General features: G+C 55.1%; 1 protein-coding gene across 5 annotated transcripts in view; it reads right to left on the bottom strand.

Annotated features, from left to right (window-relative positions):
* Window positions 1-21,897, bottom strand: part of Osbpl2 (oxysterol binding protein like 2) — a 34,429-nt gene that overhangs the window by 6,296 nt on the left and 6,236 nt on the right. For 3 of the 5 annotated variants that reach the window (XM_046433387.2, XM_058575655.1, XM_058575656.1), the window contains exons 2-11: window positions 19,974-20,062; window positions 18,872-19,040; window positions 16,905-17,049; window positions 14,168-14,243; window positions 10,674-10,808; window positions 10,054-10,151; window positions 6,330-6,512; window positions 4,702-4,809; window positions 4,119-4,208; window positions 1,811-1,934 (exon numbers count right to left, since the gene is read on the bottom strand). In XM_046433387.2, the coding sequence (XP_046289343.1) occupies window positions 1,811-1,934; window positions 4,119-4,208; window positions 4,702-4,809; window positions 6,330-6,512; window positions 10,054-10,151; window positions 10,674-10,808; window positions 14,168-14,243; window positions 16,905-17,049; window positions 18,872-18,908 (996 nt within the window). In that variant the 5' untranslated portion in view covers window positions 18,909-19,040; window positions 19,974-20,062. The remainder of the gene's footprint in view (window positions 1-1,810; window positions 1,935-4,118; window positions 4,209-4,701; window positions 4,810-6,329; window positions 6,513-10,053; window positions 10,152-10,673; window positions 10,809-14,167; window positions 14,244-16,904; window positions 17,050-18,871; window positions 19,041-19,973; window positions 20,063-21,897) is intronic. The other 2 variants (XM_046433386.2, XM_046433384.1) reach the window with 2 other exon arrangements.

The following is a 21,897-nucleotide window of genomic DNA, read 5'->3' as shown; positions in this document are numbered from 1 at the left end:
CCAAGCAGGGGACTTGCCACACCAGTGCCAGGGGCTTCCCTGGAGACTGCTGCTACCCTCAGGCAGGAAGCTTCCCCAAGGCTGAGCTCATGGTGGCTGGGCAGCTCGAGGTTGAGCCCCAGGGCCCATCCCTCCTTGGGAGAGACACTGCTACGCTGTCTTCAGAGCCCGTGGGTCCTAGGTGGAGAGGACAGTGGTCACTGGATGCAGCTGTGGACCCACTTACACCCAGTGGTCAGCACTCGGGAGACTCCCATTCCAGGTCACCCAGAGCAAGTGCAAAGCTGGTGAAAACACCCCATGACCGCACCAAGAAGACTTCCCACTCCAAGTCTACACAGCCAGCTGAACCAGGGTGCTCTCCACCAAGCTACATACATTTACGTCCCAGGGGCTGGGGATGTGGCTCAAGCGGTAGCGTGCTCGCCTAGCATGCGTGCGGCCCTGGTTCGATCCTCAGCACCACATACAAACAAAGATGTTGTGTCCGCCGAGAACTAAAATAAATAAATATTAAAATTCTCTCTCTCTCTCTCTCATCTCTCTCTTAAAAAAAAAAAAAAAAAAACATTTACGTCCCAGCCCTTTTTCAGAGACTGGGTCTCAGTTGCTGAGGCTGGCCTGGAACTTGCAATCCTGTTTCAGCTTCACAAGTTGCTAGGACTACAGATGTGTACCACCGTGCTCAGCCCAAACCTATGTGAAATTTTCTTTTCTTTTTTTTTTTTTTAATGAAAGAGAGTTATTAGTGGAGCTGGGATTGTGGCTCAGAGGTAGAGTGCGTGCCTAACATGCGTGAGGCATTGGGTTCCATCCCCAGCACCACATAAATATAAAATAAAGATATTGTGTGCACCTATTACCAAAAAATAAATACTAAAAAAAGAATTCGGGAGATATTTAAAAAAAAAGAAAGAAAGAAAGAGAGTTATTAGGAAAGATGTGTAGCACCATGCATGAATATCATAACATGAAAACACTCGGACTCCTGGAAGGGGCTGAGGAGGTTCAACATTTTTGTGAAATAAATACTGAAGATCTTGAGTTGGGCACATGGGTTCACATCTAGGAAACATACCATCTACCATCCCTTCTGTACTATCAATGTCTGCTTTTTTTTTTTTTTTTTTTAGCATTTATTTGTTGTTGTTGTTGCAGCTGGACACAACACCTTTATTTTATTTATTTATTTCTATGTGGTGCTGAGCCCAGTGTGGCTGGCCCTGCAGAGATAAACCCAGCGCCTCGCACGTGCTAGGTGAGCGCTCTACCGCTGAGCCCCAGCCCCAGCCCCAGCCCCAGCCCCAGCCCCCTCAGGTCTGGTTTGAATCTCAGGAGTAACCTGTCTTAAGATCACTGAATTCCCAAGCTCTGGGAAATCCTTGGCAATACTCTGACTGCTGAACAGATCACCTGGTTCCCAGGATGGGAGAAGCAGACACGTGGCTCATTTGGCTTTTCACACAGGCCTAGGGGATGTACCTGAGCAGGACCCTAAACCCAGAGCTCCCAAAGACACGGGCTTGCATGAGGCTCCAGCGGCTGCTCCGGCCAGGGAGGCAACTGCAAGCCATGGTCTAGGAGAGCAGCCGCGACACCACGGGACACAGGAGACCCACTGCCCAGAGCCCAGACAGACAAGCATCTCAACAGATTCCACACACTCGTCTCTCCTGGCTGCGGCCAGGAAGGTACCACAACCCCCCGCCACAGGCAAGCGGAGGGCAAGGCTGACCCCAGAGCTCCAGGGAACAGCACGGCCCTTGCCACAGGCTCCACCCGCCCAGAGTCTGCCCAGAGAGCCACTCACCAGCCTGGCCTTCCTCTGGTGGTCCCCTCTTCTCTCCTGCTTCTTGAAGGACTCATAGGAACTGGGGTCGATGCCCCACAAGCACTCGGTCCACTTGCCGTAGATCATGAAGAGCTTCTTTTTGCTGTAGCAAAGGGTTGGGAGCTCGGTCAGGGCAGCCAGCAGCCACTCTGCGAACACAGCTCCCTGCCTTTGCCCGTGGGGAACGTCCCCTTCTGGCATGTGCTCTAAACTGGGGGACACCACTGGGTATAAATGCAAAGACGAAGACGGACTTTTAGGACACTGCTCATGTCACTTGAGAAGGACTCCTCCTAACCCTGATGCACCAAAGCAGAAAAGAGGGGAAGCCACAGAAGGCTAAAGGGGGCCTCAGGCTGTAGGAGGCGGCAGATGCACACTTCTCCAAGGGCAGAGCTGTAGGTACCCATCTCTTTCTTTTTGCTGTGGGGATGGAACCTAGGACCTCACACACGTCAGATAAGTGCTCTACCGCTGAGCCACATTCCCGAGCCCTAGAGTCATTCTCCAAACACACTGGACGTTTGCATGCTTGTAGACCTTCCATTGACCACACCAACAGCACTTGCTTCCTCCGTGGCCACTGCCTGTCAGTCTCACCTCATGACAACCCTGGGGGCTCTCCGATGCTGGACCCTTCCCATTTTCCTCTGCCTGGGAAGAGCATGTGGTGGCTGTGCTGAGTTCATGCCCTAGTAGAGCAGGCCTGTCTCAGGGGCACCCTGCAGAGCCAGCCTCAGACAGCTCCCCATCTCTAGAGGAATTGTCCTCAGGTTTAGGATGGCTTTCTGATTTGGATCCTAAAGGTCTCCAAAAAGCTCATGTGTCAAAGGCTTGGTCCCCAGTGCAGAGGTAGGGCCTTCAGGAGGTCACTGGATCATGAGGGCGCTCACCCCATCAAGGGATTAACCCACCAATGACTTCATGGCTTCATGGGCTGTTGGCCAGTGTGGAGACTGTCAGAGGTGAGGAAGCAGGTCACTGGGGGCATGTCTTTGAAGGGTGTGTCTGTCCCCTCTCCCCTCTCCCACCTCCTGGCCACCAGGAGCTAAGCAGCTTTTCTCTGCTGGGCCCTTCCACCACAATGTGCTGCCCCCACAGGCCCAGAAGCAACTGGGTCAAGCAACCATGGACTAAAACCTGAAATCAGTAGCCAAATCGTCTCCTGTTCAAGTGGTTTCCGCAAGTATTTCATCACAGCGACAGGAAGCCAGCCCACAGATGGAAAGCCTGGGGCCAGGCCCACTGTACACGCTCAGCGCCACAGGTGCCAGCCCCAGCCTGGCAGCCCACGGCCCCACAGACACAGCAGCCTCAGGCAACTCCACAGGAGACTGCCCGCAGTGCTGGCCACTAAGATCCCACCCACGGGGCCGCTGTCCTCTAAAGTCCACGTGCTGGGTCCTGCCATGCGCCAGGGGAAACACTGTCCGTCTCAAGTGTGACGGCATTTTACAGACAGGTTAAACAGGCAAATTCTGGTACTCGGGAGAAGATGGAGCAAAACTACTGTTTTAAGTTGGAAACTAGAGTTTAGGAGCTAAAAGTAATCTCTTGACATTATATGGCCCTAATTCCTTGCTAAAAAAATACTGATAAATTAGAAATCCAACACATAAAGAAATCAACACAGATGGGTTAAAAAATCATGAAAAATCTGTCATAACACCACCAACCATTTGTCTGCTTGCAAAAACTTGTCGAAGTCCCTGGTGTAGAGTGGAATGCACCAGGCCTTGCCAACAGCACCACACAGGCACCACCCACCCGCCTGGGGCCTGGCACAGCTGCAGCAGGGAAGGGACACTGGCTCAAAGTCTGAACCGCGCTCTGCTTGTAAAACCGCGCTTCTCTCCTGAGAAAAATCTCTCATTTCTCAGGCCAACTGGATATTTTTCCTTCTGGAAGGGAATGGGCTCCACCTCCGGTCACCAGAAGCTGCTCCCAAGATGGTCTTGATATGGGCTGGGTGGGGCTCAGTGGTGGAGCACCTGCCTGGCACGCGGGAGGCACTGGGTTTGGTTTCAGCATCGCATATAAATAAATACATGAAATAAAGGTCCATGGACAACTAAAAAAAAGACTGTCTTTATTTTCTCTTCCTGAACAAAGCGTCTGCTCTGACAGGCGCCTGGGTGGGGCACGTACGGCCACTGGCGCCCACTCAGGTCACAGCGCCAGCCTCCCAGGCTCACTGTTTTTTCTGAGGAGCTGGACTGAGCCCAGGGCCTGTGCGTGCGAGGCAAGCGCTCCCACCAACGAGCTGCGTCCCAGCCCCCAGACCTACTTTTTGTCTTGAATATGCCCTTCCACTCTGTGAAGCTCTTTCCCAAACAGCCCGCATGGCCTGAAGTTCAGCACACACTTGTCGCCGGTCCTGTGGGAAACAAGCACGGGCAGGCGTTCACGACGTGGGAAGTCCTGAAAGGCCAGCCTGCAACACAGCAGGGCCGGAGGCCGGGCCGTGAGGACAATCAGTGCCACAGGAGGCCCAGGCACAGAAAAAGATACCACAACTTTGGGGTGAGAACTATGTGATCCGGTAAATCTACTAAAATGTCACTTAAGTGCTCATTTCAACTCAGTAAATTTTATGATTAGAAATTATATCTCATACTTAAAAAAACAATGAGTCATGAGTTCCCAGCATAAGGTATTACAGCCTGGATACTGGGTGATGCCAGGTGGTCACTGGTTTTTCCCAATAATGACACCACTCTTCAGTTTAAAATTTCAAATAAATTAACCACTCAACCAATGTGGCACACTCGCCCTGACCTCAGCACTGGCCGGGACCAACCTAGCCAGCCAGGGCAGGGGCCCCTTAAGATGAGTGATGGGAAGGTGGCTGGGCAGGGCCTGGGCGTCACCTGTGGTTCAGGATCTCCACTGTCCCGTACTGCTCTATCCATAGCTTCCCAATGATGACATTGTGCACACAGCAGGTGGGATTAGTCCAGGTATAGGCTTCGCCATGTCTGGAACACAGAAGAGAACATCAGGCGCAGCGATGCACAGGCCTGTATGACCCGAACGCCAGACCAGACATCCAGAGCGTGACGCCAAGCCTGCCAAGAGCCGCCCAGGGCTTTGAAGTCTCTGCAGTGCGGCCCGTAAGCTCAGTGTGCTGGTGGAATTTATTTCTTCTTTCCTTTGTAGCATCAACAAAGCTTTCTACTTAAATGTCAAGACAAGTTAATAAGCAATAAAAGAAGACTGTGACAAGAGAAATGGCTTTCCTGTGAAGTTGTCAACAGAAAACCATTTCACAGACACACCATGGTAATGCAGTCCTGAGAAGCCCCCGGCCTGCAGGGGGGGTACACCCAGCCAGGCAGGGACACAGGGAGCGGGCATGCTGTCCACGCTCTCTACTCCTTCCCTTTGACTCTTCCTCCTCCCAAGCAGCCCTTCCCAGGAGAGACCCCCACATGTGATGCGGCTGACGGCTGCAGCACAGAGCGGCAACAAAGAGCCGACGGGGCAAGACCAGTTCAGGGCAGGACAGTGCACCACACCTGCACAGAGCCCCTGGAATTTCCTAGGGGGACCTGAACGCACTGACCCAAAGGGCCTGCCACTTTTCAATTCTGTGTACCTCACCCACAAAAGAAAACAACACATGAAGCAGCTCTGGCAGCCAAAATTTACAACAGGGACTACCTGCAGGGCCTGGTGGCCACATTCTGGCCAGTGGGGGTCAGTCCCCTCCAGGTCCTCAGTGCACTGTATGGAAAGCAGCTAGGTGGGCCAATGGCAGGAACTGCACTGGGCGCGTGCTTGGAGCAGCTGCCGTCAAAAAGACCATCTCAGAGGACTGGCCGCCAAGGAGGGCCTGTCTGCAGTGGGCCTCGAGCTCCAGGGTGAGCTGGAGGCTTGCTGCCCTATGGCACCTTCGGTGGGCGCTGGACTAAAGGAGGGCGGCTGCTTTGCACCGTAACTTCCTTCCAGGGAGGGCCTTTCCCGGGTCCTTTCCAGATAGAGGCAGGAGACCTCTCAGAGGCCCTCCAGCAGTCCTCACCGCCACACTCCCCCCTGTGCACACAGGCAGTGGCTGCCGCAGTCTATGTTGAGACGCATGGCACACGGGGGCTGGGGCTACAGGGGCCTTTCATGGCTGCTGTCTCCCTAGGACCCCCTGATAGAGGCCAGCGCCACGCCTAGGCAGCCCTGGGAGGAGTTCCTGACCAGGAACGAAGTCCCTGCCAACTTGGGAGCAGGCGCTGGCCAGGCTGGCTCAGGTGCAGCCTGGTGGGTGCTACAGGTGAGGTAAGGAGCTGTGCTGGTCCAGGCTGCCAGGCTGGACGAGAGGACCAAGACAAGGAGTGAGAGAAGCACACTGGTGTGGAAAAGGGCAGTGGACTCCATCGTCCTGGGACGCAGCACAGTCCCGACAAACACTGCTGAAGCATCTCCCGTGGGCAGGCTGCCCATCCTGGGAAAGACCTCCCTGGAAGGAAGTCCCAGTGCGAAGCAGCCGCCTGCTCCTGTTACTCACTTGAGAAGCTCCAGGGTGATGGTCCCCCGGGGCTCCGCCTCCACACTCTTGCCCCAGAACTTCAGCTTCGGGTAGATGGAGCCATGGAACACGAAGTCCTGGCTGAGGCCTTCTGAATAGAAAGCGCTGATGGGAGGGTGGTGACTGACTTGTTCAGATATAAATCTGAACCCTAAATCTTCCCTGGGTTCAGAAATAAGGAGAGGAAGGAGAGGAAGAGAGAGGGAAAGAGTCACATTAGTGACAACAAACCCAACGGAAGGACAGCTCGCCTGTCGGGCTCAGGGCCCTGCAATCCCACTGCCCAGCAGGTCCAGCCCTGCTACTTCCAGTCTGGTCTGGCGGAGGTGCTGGGCACTCGGAGCCCCCAGGCTGTGACAGGCAGCAGAAACACAAAACAGGTGTTTCTCAGAAGGCACAGTTTGCCTGACAGCCACGGAGTGTCGCTCCTGAGCACACCTGGCCAGCGTGCAGAGCAAGCGCTGGTTGGAGGCCTGCCCCCGGCCTGCTGCTCGTCCCCGGGGGACGCCTGCGCCTCACAGCTGCTCCCACTGCAGGCCAGCATGGTCCAGAATACTCGCTTCAGCTCTGCAGACCCCACTGCAGCAAAGCCAGGGCTGACTGTGGCCCCCGGAGGGGCGTCCTGCCCGGTCTTGTTATGAAGTTCCTGGAACTTCAGTGATGAAATGTCTTGCACCCCAAAATGTTCTTGGCCAGGAAGCAGGGCTTTGAGCAGACTCTCTTATTCAATAAAAATGTCAGTGTTTAATTGTTCCGGAACTGTGGATACACCTACAGTTGTAGTCATTAAAAATTATAAAAGCTAAACCACATAATTACTAAGTTATCTGGAATCAGAATTCCCAATCATTACAGAGGAAGGAAAGGTGAAAAATTAGGTTTTAAAAGGTTGCCTACCAAAGTCTGTAATTTACAAGATGAATACTTGTCTAAGAAAAGAAGGTGTATTTTTAGCCTCACTGAGGGATCTGCGGGATGTGAGCAAGGGTGCAGGACGGGGTCTGCACTGCTGCTGAGCGGGGCTGCTCGGCCCGCTCGGCCAGCAGAGGTGTGGGGGAGACGCTGCCCAGTGGGGCACGTGTGCTGGGACCTGGAAGAGCTGGTGCTTTCAGGCTGTGAAACTCCACCTCCACCCAGACGGCACCCGGAAGGCTGCACCCGGTGTGCTGCGTCTCGCGCCTGTTCCTGTTCTTCTCACTCAGAGCTTCTTTCCATGTCCACAACCTCTTCCCTACTCTGGCTCCCCTGCCCGAGGCATTTTAATGACTCCAGCGACCACACCGCCAGCATCTGGAACACAGCCCTGAGCACGTGACTGGGGGCTTGCAGGCCCAACGACTAACCGACTAGCCGTGGCTGCTCAGGAGATCTAGAAAGGGAGTTGCTCTCCATGACTTCAAGACGGAAAGATGCCATAAGTGTACCTGGCGGGCGGCCCTTCCCTCCTCCCTACAGCCCCTCTTGCTAGGAACTGGACAGCCTCTGGGGGACGGTCCTGCCTCCCCCTGCGGGCCTCTGCATCACCATGCTCTCTGACCAGCTCCGCTCTCTTGGAGGCAATGTGGCCTGGACAGCAACAGCTCCAGCACTCAGTACTGGCCAACAGCCGATCAAGCCACAAGCTCCTGGGGCGGGGGCTGGGCTGGGGCACAGTGTGGAGCGCTCGCCTGACACGTGTGAGACGCTGGGTGTCATCCTCAGCACCACATAAAAACACATACCTAAATAAAGATACTGCGTCCATCTACAACTAAAAGAATATTAAAAACAAACAAACCAACCAAAAAAACCCCACAAACTTCTGACAGTCCCCACAGCAGCAGAGCAAGGGGAAGGCCGAAGCTGAACCCTCCTGAATGGGGTGGGAGCAGAGCGGAGCCTCAACCACTGGCTCCGACACGCTATCCCAACTGTAGCTGCTGCATCTCAGCAGACGCTCAGGAGGGCCTGGGTTGACAGTCGGCCGGCCCCCCAGATGGTGGAAGCCAGTGCTGGCACAGACAGGCAACCGGCCCCAGCCTGAGCAAAGCTCTTCACAAACAAAAGGAAACCTACCAAAATGGTTTCAGCAATGGTTTTTCACGGAGTTGTATCTGACTTACATTTTCTACTTTTTTTCAAAGTTGCACATTTTCTAGGAAGAGTATGCTCTTATAGTTAAAAAACAGACTTAATAAAATATCCCAAAGGGTCATCAATTAACTCACACCCCAAATAGGAGGCTAACTGCTTTAGCAGGTTCCGCTCTCCATGGGAAAGAGAACTAAAGCAGGACACAGGGCCCCCCACTAGCACTGGGGCTCTGGCAGCACCACCTGCACACAGCCTGGCACCCTGTGGCCAGCAGCTACAATGCTCGTGGCAGGAACGGCCTGACGGACTGACACCCCGTCCTCCACGTCCTCCCCCACCGGGGCAGTCTCACTTGCTAAGCGCACCAAACTCAGAAAAGAGGTCAGTTTCCCTTCCCTCTTTCAGCCTCCCCCTCAGCATCCGGCAGACACTCACCTGCTCACCCACAGTGCCTGAGGGCAGCAGACTAAGAAGGTCCCTGGACACACAAACAGCCCCATGTCTCGGCTGGGCTGAGGGCACAGTGCTCTGGCACGGCCTTGCACCTGGGTAGTGCCCTGGAGTGGGCATTCTCACAGGGCACAGGACAGTTTCTCATAGCCCGAGGCTGCACAGTGTGGACAGCTGCCCGGCCAGCCAGCCCTCTAGAGTCCCGGGCAAAAACAACACAGCCTCTGGGCTGGAGTCCAGGACCTGTGCCCAGTCTTGGTCTGCACTAGGCACAAGGGCAAGACTGAAAGGGAGCATGACCTGGAGGGTCCCAGGAGGGCAGGGACTCTGCCTAGAAGGAGCTCCCCAGGCAGGAGTCTCAGCCCACGCAGACGAGGCCTTATCTGCACCCCTCCTGGCCAGGATGCCCAGCCACTCCAGGGCCCGTGTGGCCGGTGGTGGTCAGTGGGGGCTGCATCGTGAACAGCGCCTCTGCAGTTACCCTTCTTTTTGGATTCACCTCTCTCTCTTTTTCCCCTGAGACGTGGGATTGAACCAGGGTGTAGCACCCATGAACTACACCCCAGCCCTTTCCTTTTGTTTTGAGACAGTATCTTACTACGTGGTCCAGGCTGGCTTCGAACTTGTGGTCCTCCTGCCTCAGCCTCCCAAGTCACCGAATTATATGTGTGTGCCACTGTGTCTGGCTTGGATTTTTCTCTCTTCTAACAGTGTCCCCAAAGTGCTGCTGTAAAACGGCCTGGCTTGCTCATTAGTACCTGGTTTTGCCAAGGTTGAAAGCTAGCACTCATCCAGGCTTCTCCACAAGCACGCACATCAGGACCAGGCAGCAACAGGCTCTTCTACAACCCGCCACACACGACCCTCTGGTTCGCCCTGGTCATAGCCCTCCGGGTGTTAAACAGCTTGCCCATAGCATCCCAAACCCTCCAACAGCTCCTCATGAGCCCAGACACCAATGCTGGAGAGAACCAGGCTCGCCTGTCACCCAAGAGCCCAACTTGAGTATTCACGACAGTCCACCCTCCCCCCCTTTTCTAAATATATTTTTTTAGTTGTCATTGGACCTTTATTTAATTTACTTATATGTGGTGCTGAGAATCGAACCCAGTGCCTCACACATGCTGGGCGAGCGTTCTACCACTGAGCCATGACCCCAGCCTCTACAGCCCCCTCTTACCTGACCAATTCATATGTCTCTCCCAGGAGCGGGTTGAATGGCTTGCCGGTCCTCTCCCACTGGGAAGCCACGGCCGAGACGGCAAAGGCAGCCACACACTGCGGACAACACATGGCAGTCAGAGCGACTTCAGCTGGAGGGCAGCACTCTTTCAGCCCGCAACTGCTCAGCCTTCTGCTAGAAACACTCTTCACGGTTACAAAACTTCCAGGGAAGTGCCATTTGTCACCCCTCACTTCCTCAAAGTCACGTCAAGGACCGTGCTGCTCTCCACCCCCACAGCTGGGCTCCCTGCAGACACTGGCACAGTCTGCCTCTCACATGAGGTACCTGCAAGCGCTCAAGCACACACACATAAAACACCAGTGCACAGACACACACGTCCACACAGTCGCGTGTGCGCGCACACGTAGGGCAGTGGTGCAATAAGGACCTATGCGCATCACCTCCACCAGAAGGTGGCACCAGGAAGCTCTCAGGGCCAAAGGGCCACTGGAGACACACTATAGAACAAATGCCGTGGCCTCCATGGACCTCCCACCCGTGGACACCCAGGACTCTGACTCCACGGTGTCATGTGCACCAAGACTGCTGTGGTGCCCACCATACACTCTGCCCACCTGCATCCTCTCCAGGGGCTGGGGCTGGTGGGAGGCCTTGTGAATAAGGTACACATGCTCCATATACTCCGTGATCCGCTGGAGGAAACTCAGGGGCTCGTTGAAGGCTATTGGCATTGTGATCTTGGACAGCTCCTGCAAGGGTTAGGGAAGACTGCACGGTTAGCTTCCTGCATGACCTGCCACCTGTGCAGTGAGCCTTGGCTTCCATCAGACCCCACACGGAACCTGATGCAACACTTCAAGGTCTTCCTATGCAGTGGCCCTGAATCCATCCCACACTACAGTGGTGATGGCAGAGCTGCTCCCAGACTGCTGCCCTTCGTGGTCCCTCCCGCCTCTACTTCCAGATGAATGGCGCCAGTGCTGAGCTTCCCACATCATCAAAGATCACGCCTGCTGGTGTACTCGCTAGGCTGAGATGGAGGACTGTCTGAGCCTGGAAGGTCAAGACCCGAACAAGCAGCTCAGAAATGAGACCCTGTCTCAGAAAAAGAATCACCCCTAGCTTCCATCACCGCCAGGAGGCTGGAGAAAGGCCTTGCTGCCTGCCAGGCCCTTCCACAGTGTGGTCCACCCACACCTTTCAGAGGTGGCGAGGTGTCTCTCGTGCTCCCGGGCAGCCCATGCAGAAGTGAGGCTAGGGATGCTGGGGGGACAGGGTGCCCACAGGGGCCACACATGAGCCAGGATTCTAGGAAGGAGATCCTGACAGTGAGGGCTTTCAGGACACACCTGCACACAGCAGGACAGGCTCCTCAGGGGACAACCAGGGTCTGAGTTGGTCAGAGCATGGACAGGCTGAGGCCTGCAGAGGTTCCAGGGACAAGGATGGGCTGTGGCTCACAAGTGGCCCAAGTGCTCAGAACATCTGGGGCAGGCATCGTGCTTGGCACAGTGCCACCAAGACAGGCCTGTCAGGCAACACCTGGGACATGACATCCTGGTAAAGGGCAGGGCTCTGCTTGCAGCCTGGTCCAGGAAGACCCTGCAGGCCAGGCCTAAGCACACAGGGCAGCGACAGCCCCAGAGCCAGGACAGCGAGGATGCTCCTCAGGCTGTGGACACTCGTAAACACTGGGAACTTGGGGACACTCAGGAGGCTTGGGCTGGAGTTATGGCAAAGGCCACTCTGGCACACAGGTTAGCTGAGACCACACGAGGGAGCTGCCCACACACACGAAGGCAGGAAGAATAGCAGCTTGCGACGCTGTACTCACCCCCTTAGGAGCAAGTGGAAGAGACCTGAGACAGCAGGTGAGAAGCGGGAGGACGGAAAGGGGAGGAAACACTGAGGGTCTGCCCCCGGCCAGGCTCACGTCCCTGCTACACACCTCAGAACCCACCACAGCCAGACCCCAAGGTGCAGGCCAGGGAGGCTGACGGTGACAGGACAAGGGCAGAGGGCCCAGGCAGGGGAAGGCTGGTCTTGCTCAGGTGGAGGGCAGGGTCTTAATCAGGTGGCATCCAGCAAAATCCCACAGGCAGTGTCCTGTGGCCAGCAACCCCATTCCTGGGAATCTGTCCAGTGCCTCAGCAGACCCATGTTCAGGGCCAGTCACCAAGACCTGCTCGATCAACTGAAGACCAGAAGTGCCAGGTGTTCAAGAGCAGAGCCACATTCCTTGTGGGGCACGAGGCAGGAACTAGACACCTGGTAGGGCCTTCTGCCGAGTGAGGGCAGAGGTGAGGGCCCAGAGCAGAGGTGCTGTCTCTCTTCCATCACCACCAGGATGCTGGAGAAAGGCCTTGTCTGCCTGCCAAGGGGCAGAGGTGGGGGACTGGGGCATGTGGGGGCCTGGGGCATGTGAAGCCACTGGGGGTCTGGGCCCACCGGGGTGTGCAGCATGGGGCACCTTGTGGGCAGGGCCAGCCTACCTGCAGGAATGTGGTCAGAGTCCCCTAGGCTTCATGTGATGTGGGGACTGTCACATGTGTCACTATGGGGTCTCTGGGCAGGGTCATGGGGTGGAGCCCCCTGACTAAATCTGGGCAGTCATGTAGGAACAGGGGCCAGGCAAGGTGGCCACACCTATCATTCCGGCAACTTGGAGACTAAGATAAAGGATTACAAGTTCCAGGCCAGCCTCAGCACCTTAGGGAGGCCTTCTCAAAATTAAAAATAAAAAGAACCAGGGACGTGGCTCAGTGGCAGAGCACTGCTGGGTTCCACCCACAGAACCAAAAAAAAAAAAAAAAAAACCAAACCCAGGAAGAGAGACCACAAGGGGTACAAACGCTCATTCACATATACACACAAGTGTGTGTGTGCACACTCTCTGTCTCCCACCATGTGATGCCCGCACGGCTTTGGGACTCCGTCACCAGACGCCCTCAACCTTGAAACTTCAGAAGTTTTAGCAAAACTAAACCTCTTTTCTTTATAACTCTTCTAGTCTATGATATTATGTTACTGACAACACAAAACAGACTACTTTGAATACCTTATTAAGTAAATCTGACTTTGGACCCATATTTGAAAACTAAATTAAATGTATAAAAGCAATCTCTAAACATTAAAATGAAACAAATGACCCTATCTGATTCCCTCAGGGCATGATCACCCAGGGGAGAACCAGATACCCTCGCAGCAATTGTGCAGTAGACACTAGGATCAAGTGTTCAAGGTTAACATCCCCAGTAAGAGGAGTGGACAACGCACAGCCTCAGACAAGGGACTGAGGGCCCCTGGCCTCTGTGTGTTCTTGCAGAAAGTGCAGAACCTCAGCCTCATCACAGGAAAATGCCAGACAAACCTAAATTGAGGAACACTCTGCCAAACAGTGGGCCAGTAGCCTGCAAGGCGTCAAAGTCATTCATTCTGTAGTGAAGGGCACAAAGGAGATGTGATGGCCAAATGCTACCAGGGATCCCAGAGAGGGTCCAGAAGTGGGACCTCATAAAAAGCAGGAAGCCCGCGGAGCGGGCAGTCTGGCAGAGCTTCACCACCACAGAGCCCTCGTTCTCATCACCACGCGGCAGCTGCGCTTCGAGCCAGCGCCAGGGGCTGCCAGGGAGTGGGAGGGTGCCCTGTAACTTTCTATGAGCCTCACATCACTTCCAAGTAAAAAACTGAGTACAACGATGAAGCTTCCTCTGGAGGAAAAAGGACTAAAATGGACAACAGTGAAAGAAACTGACGTGTCTCAGGAACCAAGTGCACGGGAGCTGAGGAAGGCGTGCGCTTCTGGCCTCAGCCCCAGGCTCCCATCGCGGGCGCTGCCAACGCAGGGCAGGCCAGAGCCCCAGGACGCGCCAGACTCCGACAGGCAGCCAAGGTCACAGCAAAGTCCACAGCATATGGACGCTCTGACCGTCCCACCAGTTTTCAGTTTTCCTGTTACAAATCCTGAGACCCTGACAAAGGCTGCCTGCAACCTGGAAGAACCTCCTCTGTGATGGGAAGAGCCCACAGCAGCCCCTGCCCTGCCCCACAGAGGCGGCCAACCACGAGGACCCGCACGCCCAGGCTTCCTGCTCCAACCCAGGCTCACCAGGCCGATGCACTTCTTCAGTATGCTCCACACGCTGAAGTCACTTCTGGTGAACATGGGGGCAGGCAGTGCTGTCCTGTGAGAAGCAAATGACGGATGGCGCTTGTTATTCGTGGGAGGCCCTTTCCCAGGACGGCTGCTCCACGACCACCCCTGCACCTTCAGACCTGATGTGAGCCTCGCGTTCTGACAGACCCAGGGGAGGAACCCGGCTGCTGCCCCAGCCTCAGGGAGGTTCCTGCTCTGCTGTGCTGGAGGCCTCCTGAGGGTGGTTATGTCACCTTTAGAGTCCTGACCCTGACCCTGCAGTGGCAGGCTACGGCTTCCTTCTCAAGGCGGGGGGCGAGTGACATCTAGGGACCCCGTCGGCAGCTCTGCTGCCCACTCAGGGTCTCCAGCCCACCCTCAAGAGGTGGCTGCAGGATAAGGAACAGAAGTGAGGCCACCGGGCATGGAAAGCATTGAGGAAACCTCTCCGGAAGCCAGCCGCGTCCCCGCCTCCAGCAACCGCCAAGGTGCCTGCCTCCCAATGTCCCCCAGCCAGACGGGCCAGCTGTCACACCTGCACCCCCGTCTTTAACCCAGCTCTTGCTCATGGGTGGCCCTCTCAGGATGCGAGCTGCATGCGCCCGTCTCCACCTGTGGGAACTGCCTTTGAATGTTGGGTAGCCGCATGCCTCAGGCAGGGTGCCGCAGAGTACGGGCACAAAGAGGTGCCAGGGAGCACGCCTGGGGACCCTGCCACCACCCTCAGCCCCAAGAGGCCACCCCAGCATTCTTCAGTGAAGTTCCCATTTCATGGTGGCTGCTCTGAAGGAGCAGAGGAATCCCAACGGGGGCCCCAGCCCTCAGGCAAGGACTCCACTGGAAGGGACCACTGGTCAAATACTGTTGTCTTCTGGTCTCCAGGACCCAGTCCTCGCCCACGGTGGCCCGGGGAAGGCACATTGGGCAGCTCTTTTAGGGCACACTGCTTATTTCAAGTGGCAAGAGGAAGAAGGGAATGGGTTGGGGTAGTGGCTCAGCGGTAGAGCACTCGTCTGGCTCACGTGAGGCCCTGGGTTCGATCCTCAGCACCACATATACGTAAATAAAATAGGGTTGGGGTGTGGCTCAGTGGTAGAGCACGTGCCTAGCAGTGTGAGGCCCTGGGTTGGATTCCCAGCACCGCATATAAATAAATAAACAAAATAAAGGCTCATGGACATCTAAAAAAATTTTTTAAGTAAATAAATAAACAAACAAATAAATAAAGGTACCGTGTCCAACTACATCTAAAAAATAAATATTTAAAAAAAAAAAGAGGAAGAAGGAGGAGCAACTGTGAGGCAAAAAGGAAATGGACACCAAGGCGACTGGGCACGGTGGCCAGGCTGCTGGAAGCTGGCGCCTCATCGCCCCCTGAGCTCATTACCAGCAGCCTTGACACGACACGGCACGCCACGGCACGGCACGGCACGCAGTGAGGGCCCCACAGGAGGGGCACATGCTGCACGGGTCAGAGCATGCCCAGGGACAGGAGCCCTTGTGAGATGGGGATGAAGAACGGGAACTGAGACGTGCAGGGGAGGGGAGGGCCTAAGCCAGGAGCAGAGTGGACACCCGTCGGGCAAGGGCAGGGCTAGATGGACCCAAGACCACAAAAAAGGACCCTGTGTGCGGGGCCCGAGGAGCAGAGCTGGAGCACAGCCAGCCTGAGGACAGGAGGTGGGAGGATGCTGGCCCTCATGCTGAGAGCACCAGTGTCCAGAGAAGACAGTCCACAGGCAAAGGGCTGCTGTTCTGAGCCACTCAGGACGATGTGGCATGAGCTGAAGGAAGGCAGAAGGCGGAGGTGGTGCCTTTAGGTCTGACTTTGAGAAGTGCCGCTGCACATGGCAGGAAGAGATGAGAGGTGTAAGAGGTGCACCAAGTGGACCGGCACAGCAGAGGCAGGCGAACTGAGGGGCCAGGATGCATCTAAAGAGGCCAAAGTATCAGCACAGGGTGTCTGAGGCAGGGAGCAAGAGCATCGGGCTAACTGCTGGAGAATGGCCACAGGGCGCGGTGCAGAGGGAAGGGCGGGGTCCAGAGGGTATGGCTGCTCTGACACCCAGCGCAGCAGAGGCGCCCTACTGACAGCTGAGCACACAAATGAAGGGTGAAGAGAGGGAGGCACCTGGGGCATGCTCAGAAAAGAGGCCAGGGTGAGGCTGGAGGCCCTGTAGTCAGCACGCCTCAGGACCCACTGCCACCTGAGGGCTGCTATCTACCCAGGGTCTCGCCTCTCTGAGGCACTGAAGCCTGCTGGTGAGGGCCGCTGGCCCCAGAACCACTGTGCAAACATGAACGTGTTGGCAGGAGGGTGAAATATGGTCATGTCACAGCCAGCTGACCCAGCCCCTGCTGTCCCCACGGGGATACCAGCCAATGTAGCTCAGTAGGACACAGACAGAGGAAGTCAGCAAGGCCCAAGTCACGCCAGGCCATGTGGATCCTGGGCAAGGACTCCACTGGAAGGGACCACTGGTCAAACACTGTTGTCCTCTGGTTTCCAGGACCAAGCAGAGAGGTGTCATGCCTCTGTGGCACAGGCTGGCCAGACAGCAGCAGCTATTGGAGGAAGGCCTAGAGCCTGCAGGTGGGCTGCCCCTCTAGCTGGACCCCCATGAGACCCATGGGGGCACTGCGGCGAGTTCTGGGAAGGACGACAGATACACTGTGGACAACTCTGAAACAGTGCACGGAGACCACATACCTGTGCTTCTGAACCCCATTCTCTCGAGGGGGCCTCTCCCCACTTTTCCCAGTCCTTGAGCTGTTGCTGGAGTCCAAGTCGATCCTCCCAGTGACCTTCTGATTTGCCTCTGAAAATTCCCCAGAAGAGTTATCAGAATCAAAGCCTGTGCAAGACAAGCAGAAGAGTCATTTGGATGGATGTGGATGTGGAGGATGGGAAAGCCACTCCCCAGATCCCGCCCCCACTAGCACACCACCAGCGGCTTACAGGTTTTATGTTTTGTTTTCCCAGAGCTGGGGATTAACCCAGGGCCTTGCACCTGCTACACAAGTGCTCTGCCACTGAGCTGTAACCCAGCCACCCAGAGGGGCTTTTATGGGTCTTCCTTTTTTCTTTGGTACTGGGGATTGAACCCAAGGGCTCTACCATGAGCCACATCGCAGCCCTTTTTACTTTTTCTTTTGAGACAGGATCTTATTAAGTCGCTGAGGCTGGCCTGGAACATGGGACCCTCCTGCCTCAGCCTCCTGAGTTGCTGGGATGAGGTGTGAGCCACCATGCCTAGCTCACCACACCCAGCTCCTCTTATACAGCTTTTAAGTGATACATTTGGAATAATAAAGTCTGCCTCTCAAGCAATCAAGGTCATGGGCCACTCAACGTGGGGACACACAGAGAAACACTGCTGTGGAGCAGCCTCTGAGCTGCTGTGCCACAGGGAGGGAGGAACCATTCAGCCTCACATGGGTCTGACGCTGTTTCTGGGGAAATGAGACAGACTACAGAAGAGCTCAGAAGCATTCAGAGGATTTTGCCAAACGTGTCCTAAGGTGTGGGGACTTCCCAAGAGATTCCTGGGTGAGGAGGGACACCAAGTCAGCCTCTCTGTGACAGGCACAGCTTCCCAGGGGAGGGCCAGGTAGTGAGCGGGTGTGACAGCCCAGTGACCCCTCTGCAGAGAGGGACTTTGCCCCGGAGGACGGCGGAAGGGAGTGCAGGCCAAAGGGCCTGGAGCACATCTCCAGGAGCACACGCAACAGGCAATTTCAGCCACAAAATTAAGAAAAATGACCACAATTTCACCTTGGAAGATGATAAGAAGCTCAGTGTCCCTTTTTCCAAAGGTTTTAGATGAGAGCAAGTCAAGCCAAGCTTGGTGGCACACACCTGTAATCCCAGAGACTTGGAAGGCTGAGGCAGGAGGATTGCAAGTTCAAGGCCAGCCTCAGCATAGGCTCAGTGAGGCCCTAAACAACTGGCTGCCAGATGCAGGAGCACAGCCTGGTCGGCTGCCACCTCCACAGAGCCCAGGGTGCACGAGGACGAGGCACGGCAGAGGCCTCAGCCAGGCTGGGGTAGCTGCTTCCACCAGGGTGACCCCTGTAGGTGGTAGCCTCACAGAGCTTCTAGGGACTGCAGCCACAACCTGGCCTGCTCAGTCCTCCCACCATTGTGTTTGTGTTCTTAGCTGAGGTCGAAGTCCCTCCCCATTGGCAGTAGACCTTCACAGAAAGGATGGAGTGATATTCCCGCTGACCCAAGGGACAGAGGAAGGGGATGAACATAAGGCTGTCACTCCACGCGCAGCTGACCTGAGAGGCCAGGAGAGCCTCTGGAGAGCAGAGGGCTGCTCTGTGGCACACTCCGAGCAGCTCAAAGCCAGACACGCTCATGACGCCAGCAGTTTTTGATCATTAAGTATAAATAACATTAAAGACTGACCGCCTCATTCTAGTTCCAAAGAAAACCAGTATCACCAGGAAGCTCTTCCAAAGACTTCACACCCCACTGCGCTGCCATGCTGTCTTCCAAGACTCAAAGTCCAAGTTTCCCACGTCCGAGACAGAATACCACGTGTTTCCGAAGAGCGGGTCTCCGGCCTCCGGAACATGCCAGACCACCTCCCAAAGGCCAGACCCACCCTCTGGATCCCACAGATGCCTGCACACCCTGCGGTTTCTGAGCCATTTTTTCTTTCAACTCACCTGTGACGGCATCAAAGAACTCTTCCTCCCCGTTCATCCTTCAGTGGCCAGGCTCCGTCACTGCCTGGGTGTGCTCTTCCTACTGGATCATCTTAGCTGAGCTACATGCACAGCACAAGCAACTCTGAGCTACAAACTTCTCGGTAAAAACCCAGCAGACACAGGAGATCTGAGGGGAGAAACATTTTGGCATACTTAGCTTCTAGAAGGATGTAGTTTCAAAACAGATTTAAATAGCTATTCAGCACTCTAGAAATCAATCTCAACCACATGTGAGGAAAGACACAAAGCATGCGATCCCACAACAGACACACAACTCTTCCAACAGTATCAGGGAGAGGAAGCACTCCCTGCCGGAAGACGGAAGGGGTACGTTTGAAAATCGTCATCCACGTGTACAGGCAGACATAAAACACTGCTCTGGGAAGACGCAGAGAGCTCGAGAGGACGAGCTACGTGAGGCCATCAGGCTCCAGCCCATCTCAGGAAGTTCTGCTCAAAGTCATCAGAAGCTAGAACCAAGTGGCTATAAATAAATGGAAAACTGTGTCAAAATAACCCAGTAATAGCTTTAGGGACTTTGCTCTTTAGAAGGACATCAGTGAGTCAATGAGGACGCTCAGACAATGCCGGTTGGGAAGGCCCCAGGCCCACAGGGCCCGCCACCTTGCCCTCAAACCTGGGGGTTCCCTGCCGCCCTACCAAGAGTGCCAGCTCTGGGTTTGGCCCCTTTGCCTACCAACACATGGAAGTGAGAAAAGGATCCTGTCAAGCACACCAGGAAACACAATCGGCAGCACCCACTCCTCAGCCTTAGAGCACAGAGCGGGTCTTCCAGCACACAAGCCGTGAAGGAAAGAGCGCAGAACACTAGGGAGAGCGCCACTGTCCTGGCTGAGCCTGGCTTCTCCAGCTTGCACACAGGACCACGCGCATGTGAAGCCGTTACGCACATCATGAGGTGCATGACGTCTGACTGTGTGCCTCAAACGTGCAGTTTGTTTACATGCAACTACACCTTCAAAAAGCTACCTAAAAAAGACATCAACAAACATCAGGATTCAAACAAGGAAAAGCACATTGTCAAGGGCGGCAGCCACACCTGTCATCCCAGGGTCTCAGGAGGCTAAGGCAGGAGGATGGCAAGTTCCAGACCAGCCTGGGCAACTTAGCGAGATCCTATGTGAAAAACTGAAAGAAAAAAAAAAAAAAGAAACTAGGATGTAACTCAGTGGTAAAACATCTGCTTAGCCTGGGTGAGGCCTAGGGATCAAACCCCAGCACCAAAAAAGTCCTAATGTTAGAGGTAAATCAATCGAAACTTATGGAAAGTTTTTGAATGAAGGTGTGAGATGCTACTCTGCTACCCATACTATGGCGACACTGGTATTGCTGCGGCATGTGGACCACAGGGTTCAGCAGTGACCATGGGCCTCGGAGGCCTTCCCCTACAGGCTTCCCAGGCAGCCCAGATGCTCTGCCTGTGGCTGCCAGCAAAGGATGCACCTACCAGCAGGTGTTCCATGCCTTCTTCACGTCACCAGGCCCCATGAGGGGCGCAGACCACCAACTGCCACAGGCCAGGCCCCTGTAGCTTCCTCACCCTCAGGAGATGGAAGCCCATGGGCCCTGGGCAGGAGCATGGCACACTCCTGGGAAGCCTCTACTGGTTGGGCCCTGAGAAACAACAGAGAGTCCATAGAGGCCCTGGGCCAGCCAGTAGACTACCCATCCTGGCTGGTCCTCAGTCCTTCTTCACAGCTACCCACCCCTGGATTCTCGGAGGCCTGGTTCAGCACACAGGCCTCAGCTGCCCAGAAGCTCACAGCTCTGGGGTATCTCTGATTCCTGACCCCCTGAGTCAGGCCAGAACACCACAGGTGGCTGGGGGCTGTGGCTCAATGGTTCAGCACCCAGAGTCGAGGCTCTGCAGCTGGGGAAGGAAAGACTGGCCCCAGGGCTCACCCTCTGCAAAGCTGAGGATGTGGGGTGAGCAGCTGGGAAGCCAGCCAGTGGCTCTGGAGTGCGCCATGAGCTTCAGCTCCCTTTCAGAAACAACCCGCAGGACAGCGCCTCGGGAAAGGGCTGCAGGGTTTGTTTTTCTTTAGTCAGCTCTTTCTGGTCAGCATTATCCTTTTCTAGGTCCACAGAAAAAACAGGAAACTTGCAAGGGTGTCCTCCTATTCTTGTCCCTCCCCAGGGGCCACTCTAGCCAGGGAAGGGGGCTTCTTCCTTCCACATGGTCCCCAAGCCCACCCTCACTGCAGCCACACCACCACTGTTCCCACTCCCACAAAATGCCCACCCCCTTGCAAATTGCCACCACTGTACCCTCTTGAAGGTGCCCGCTCTGCTGTCCCTCTCCCACCAGTATGTGGCCCAACCAAGCCCCAAATGTCCTAGCACCTTATGAATGCTCATACTGCAGCCTGACAGAGGCATCCTCACACTGTCCTTACAGAAGCAGATCCAGCAGTTGGGCAGTGAGTGAGCAAGAGCCAGGGGCCAGCCAGGCATTGTGGCCATGCCTGTAATCCCAGTGACCCGGGAGGCTGAGGCAGGAGAATTGCAAGTTCAAAGCCAGCCTCAGCAACTCAGTGAGACCCAGTCTCAAAATAAAAAATAAAAAGGACTGGGGGTGTGGCTCAGTGATTAAACCCCTGGTTTCAATCCCCAGTACGAAAATAAAAAAGAGCCAGGGACCAGTGACCACCATTGTCAATCACTAAGAAGCCCAATCCTGTGAGGATTCTACTCTATCAAAAGCAGGCAAGTGAGGCAACCTGGAAGAATTCTCATGCCAGACAAGAATACAAACAATGTAAATGTGCGAAAGTCATGTTTGAGGCTAAATATTAGTTCTAAATTTAAATTATTCCAAATAGCACACGTTCTATTCCATAACTTTAAAGTACACGAGCAGTACAACAAGACACTCTGTGCAGACACATCCACACCTGCGCTCGCCTCGGGCACCATCCTGCGTCAGGATGCCAACAGCCTTGCCGCAGCACGGCTCGCCACCA

This window comes from Marmota monax, unplaced genomic scaffold (genome assembly GCF_021218885.2).
Source record: "Marmota monax isolate L192 unplaced genomic scaffold, Marmota_monax_Labrador192_F-V1.1 WCK01_AAM20220418_F8-fsc00014, whole genome shotgun sequence".
In the NCBI taxonomy this organism is placed as follows: Eukaryota; Metazoa; Chordata; class Mammalia; order Rodentia; family Sciuridae; genus Marmota; species Marmota monax.
Note: the sequence above shows the minus strand (reverse complement) of the source record. Positions and strands in the feature narration are given on the sequence as shown.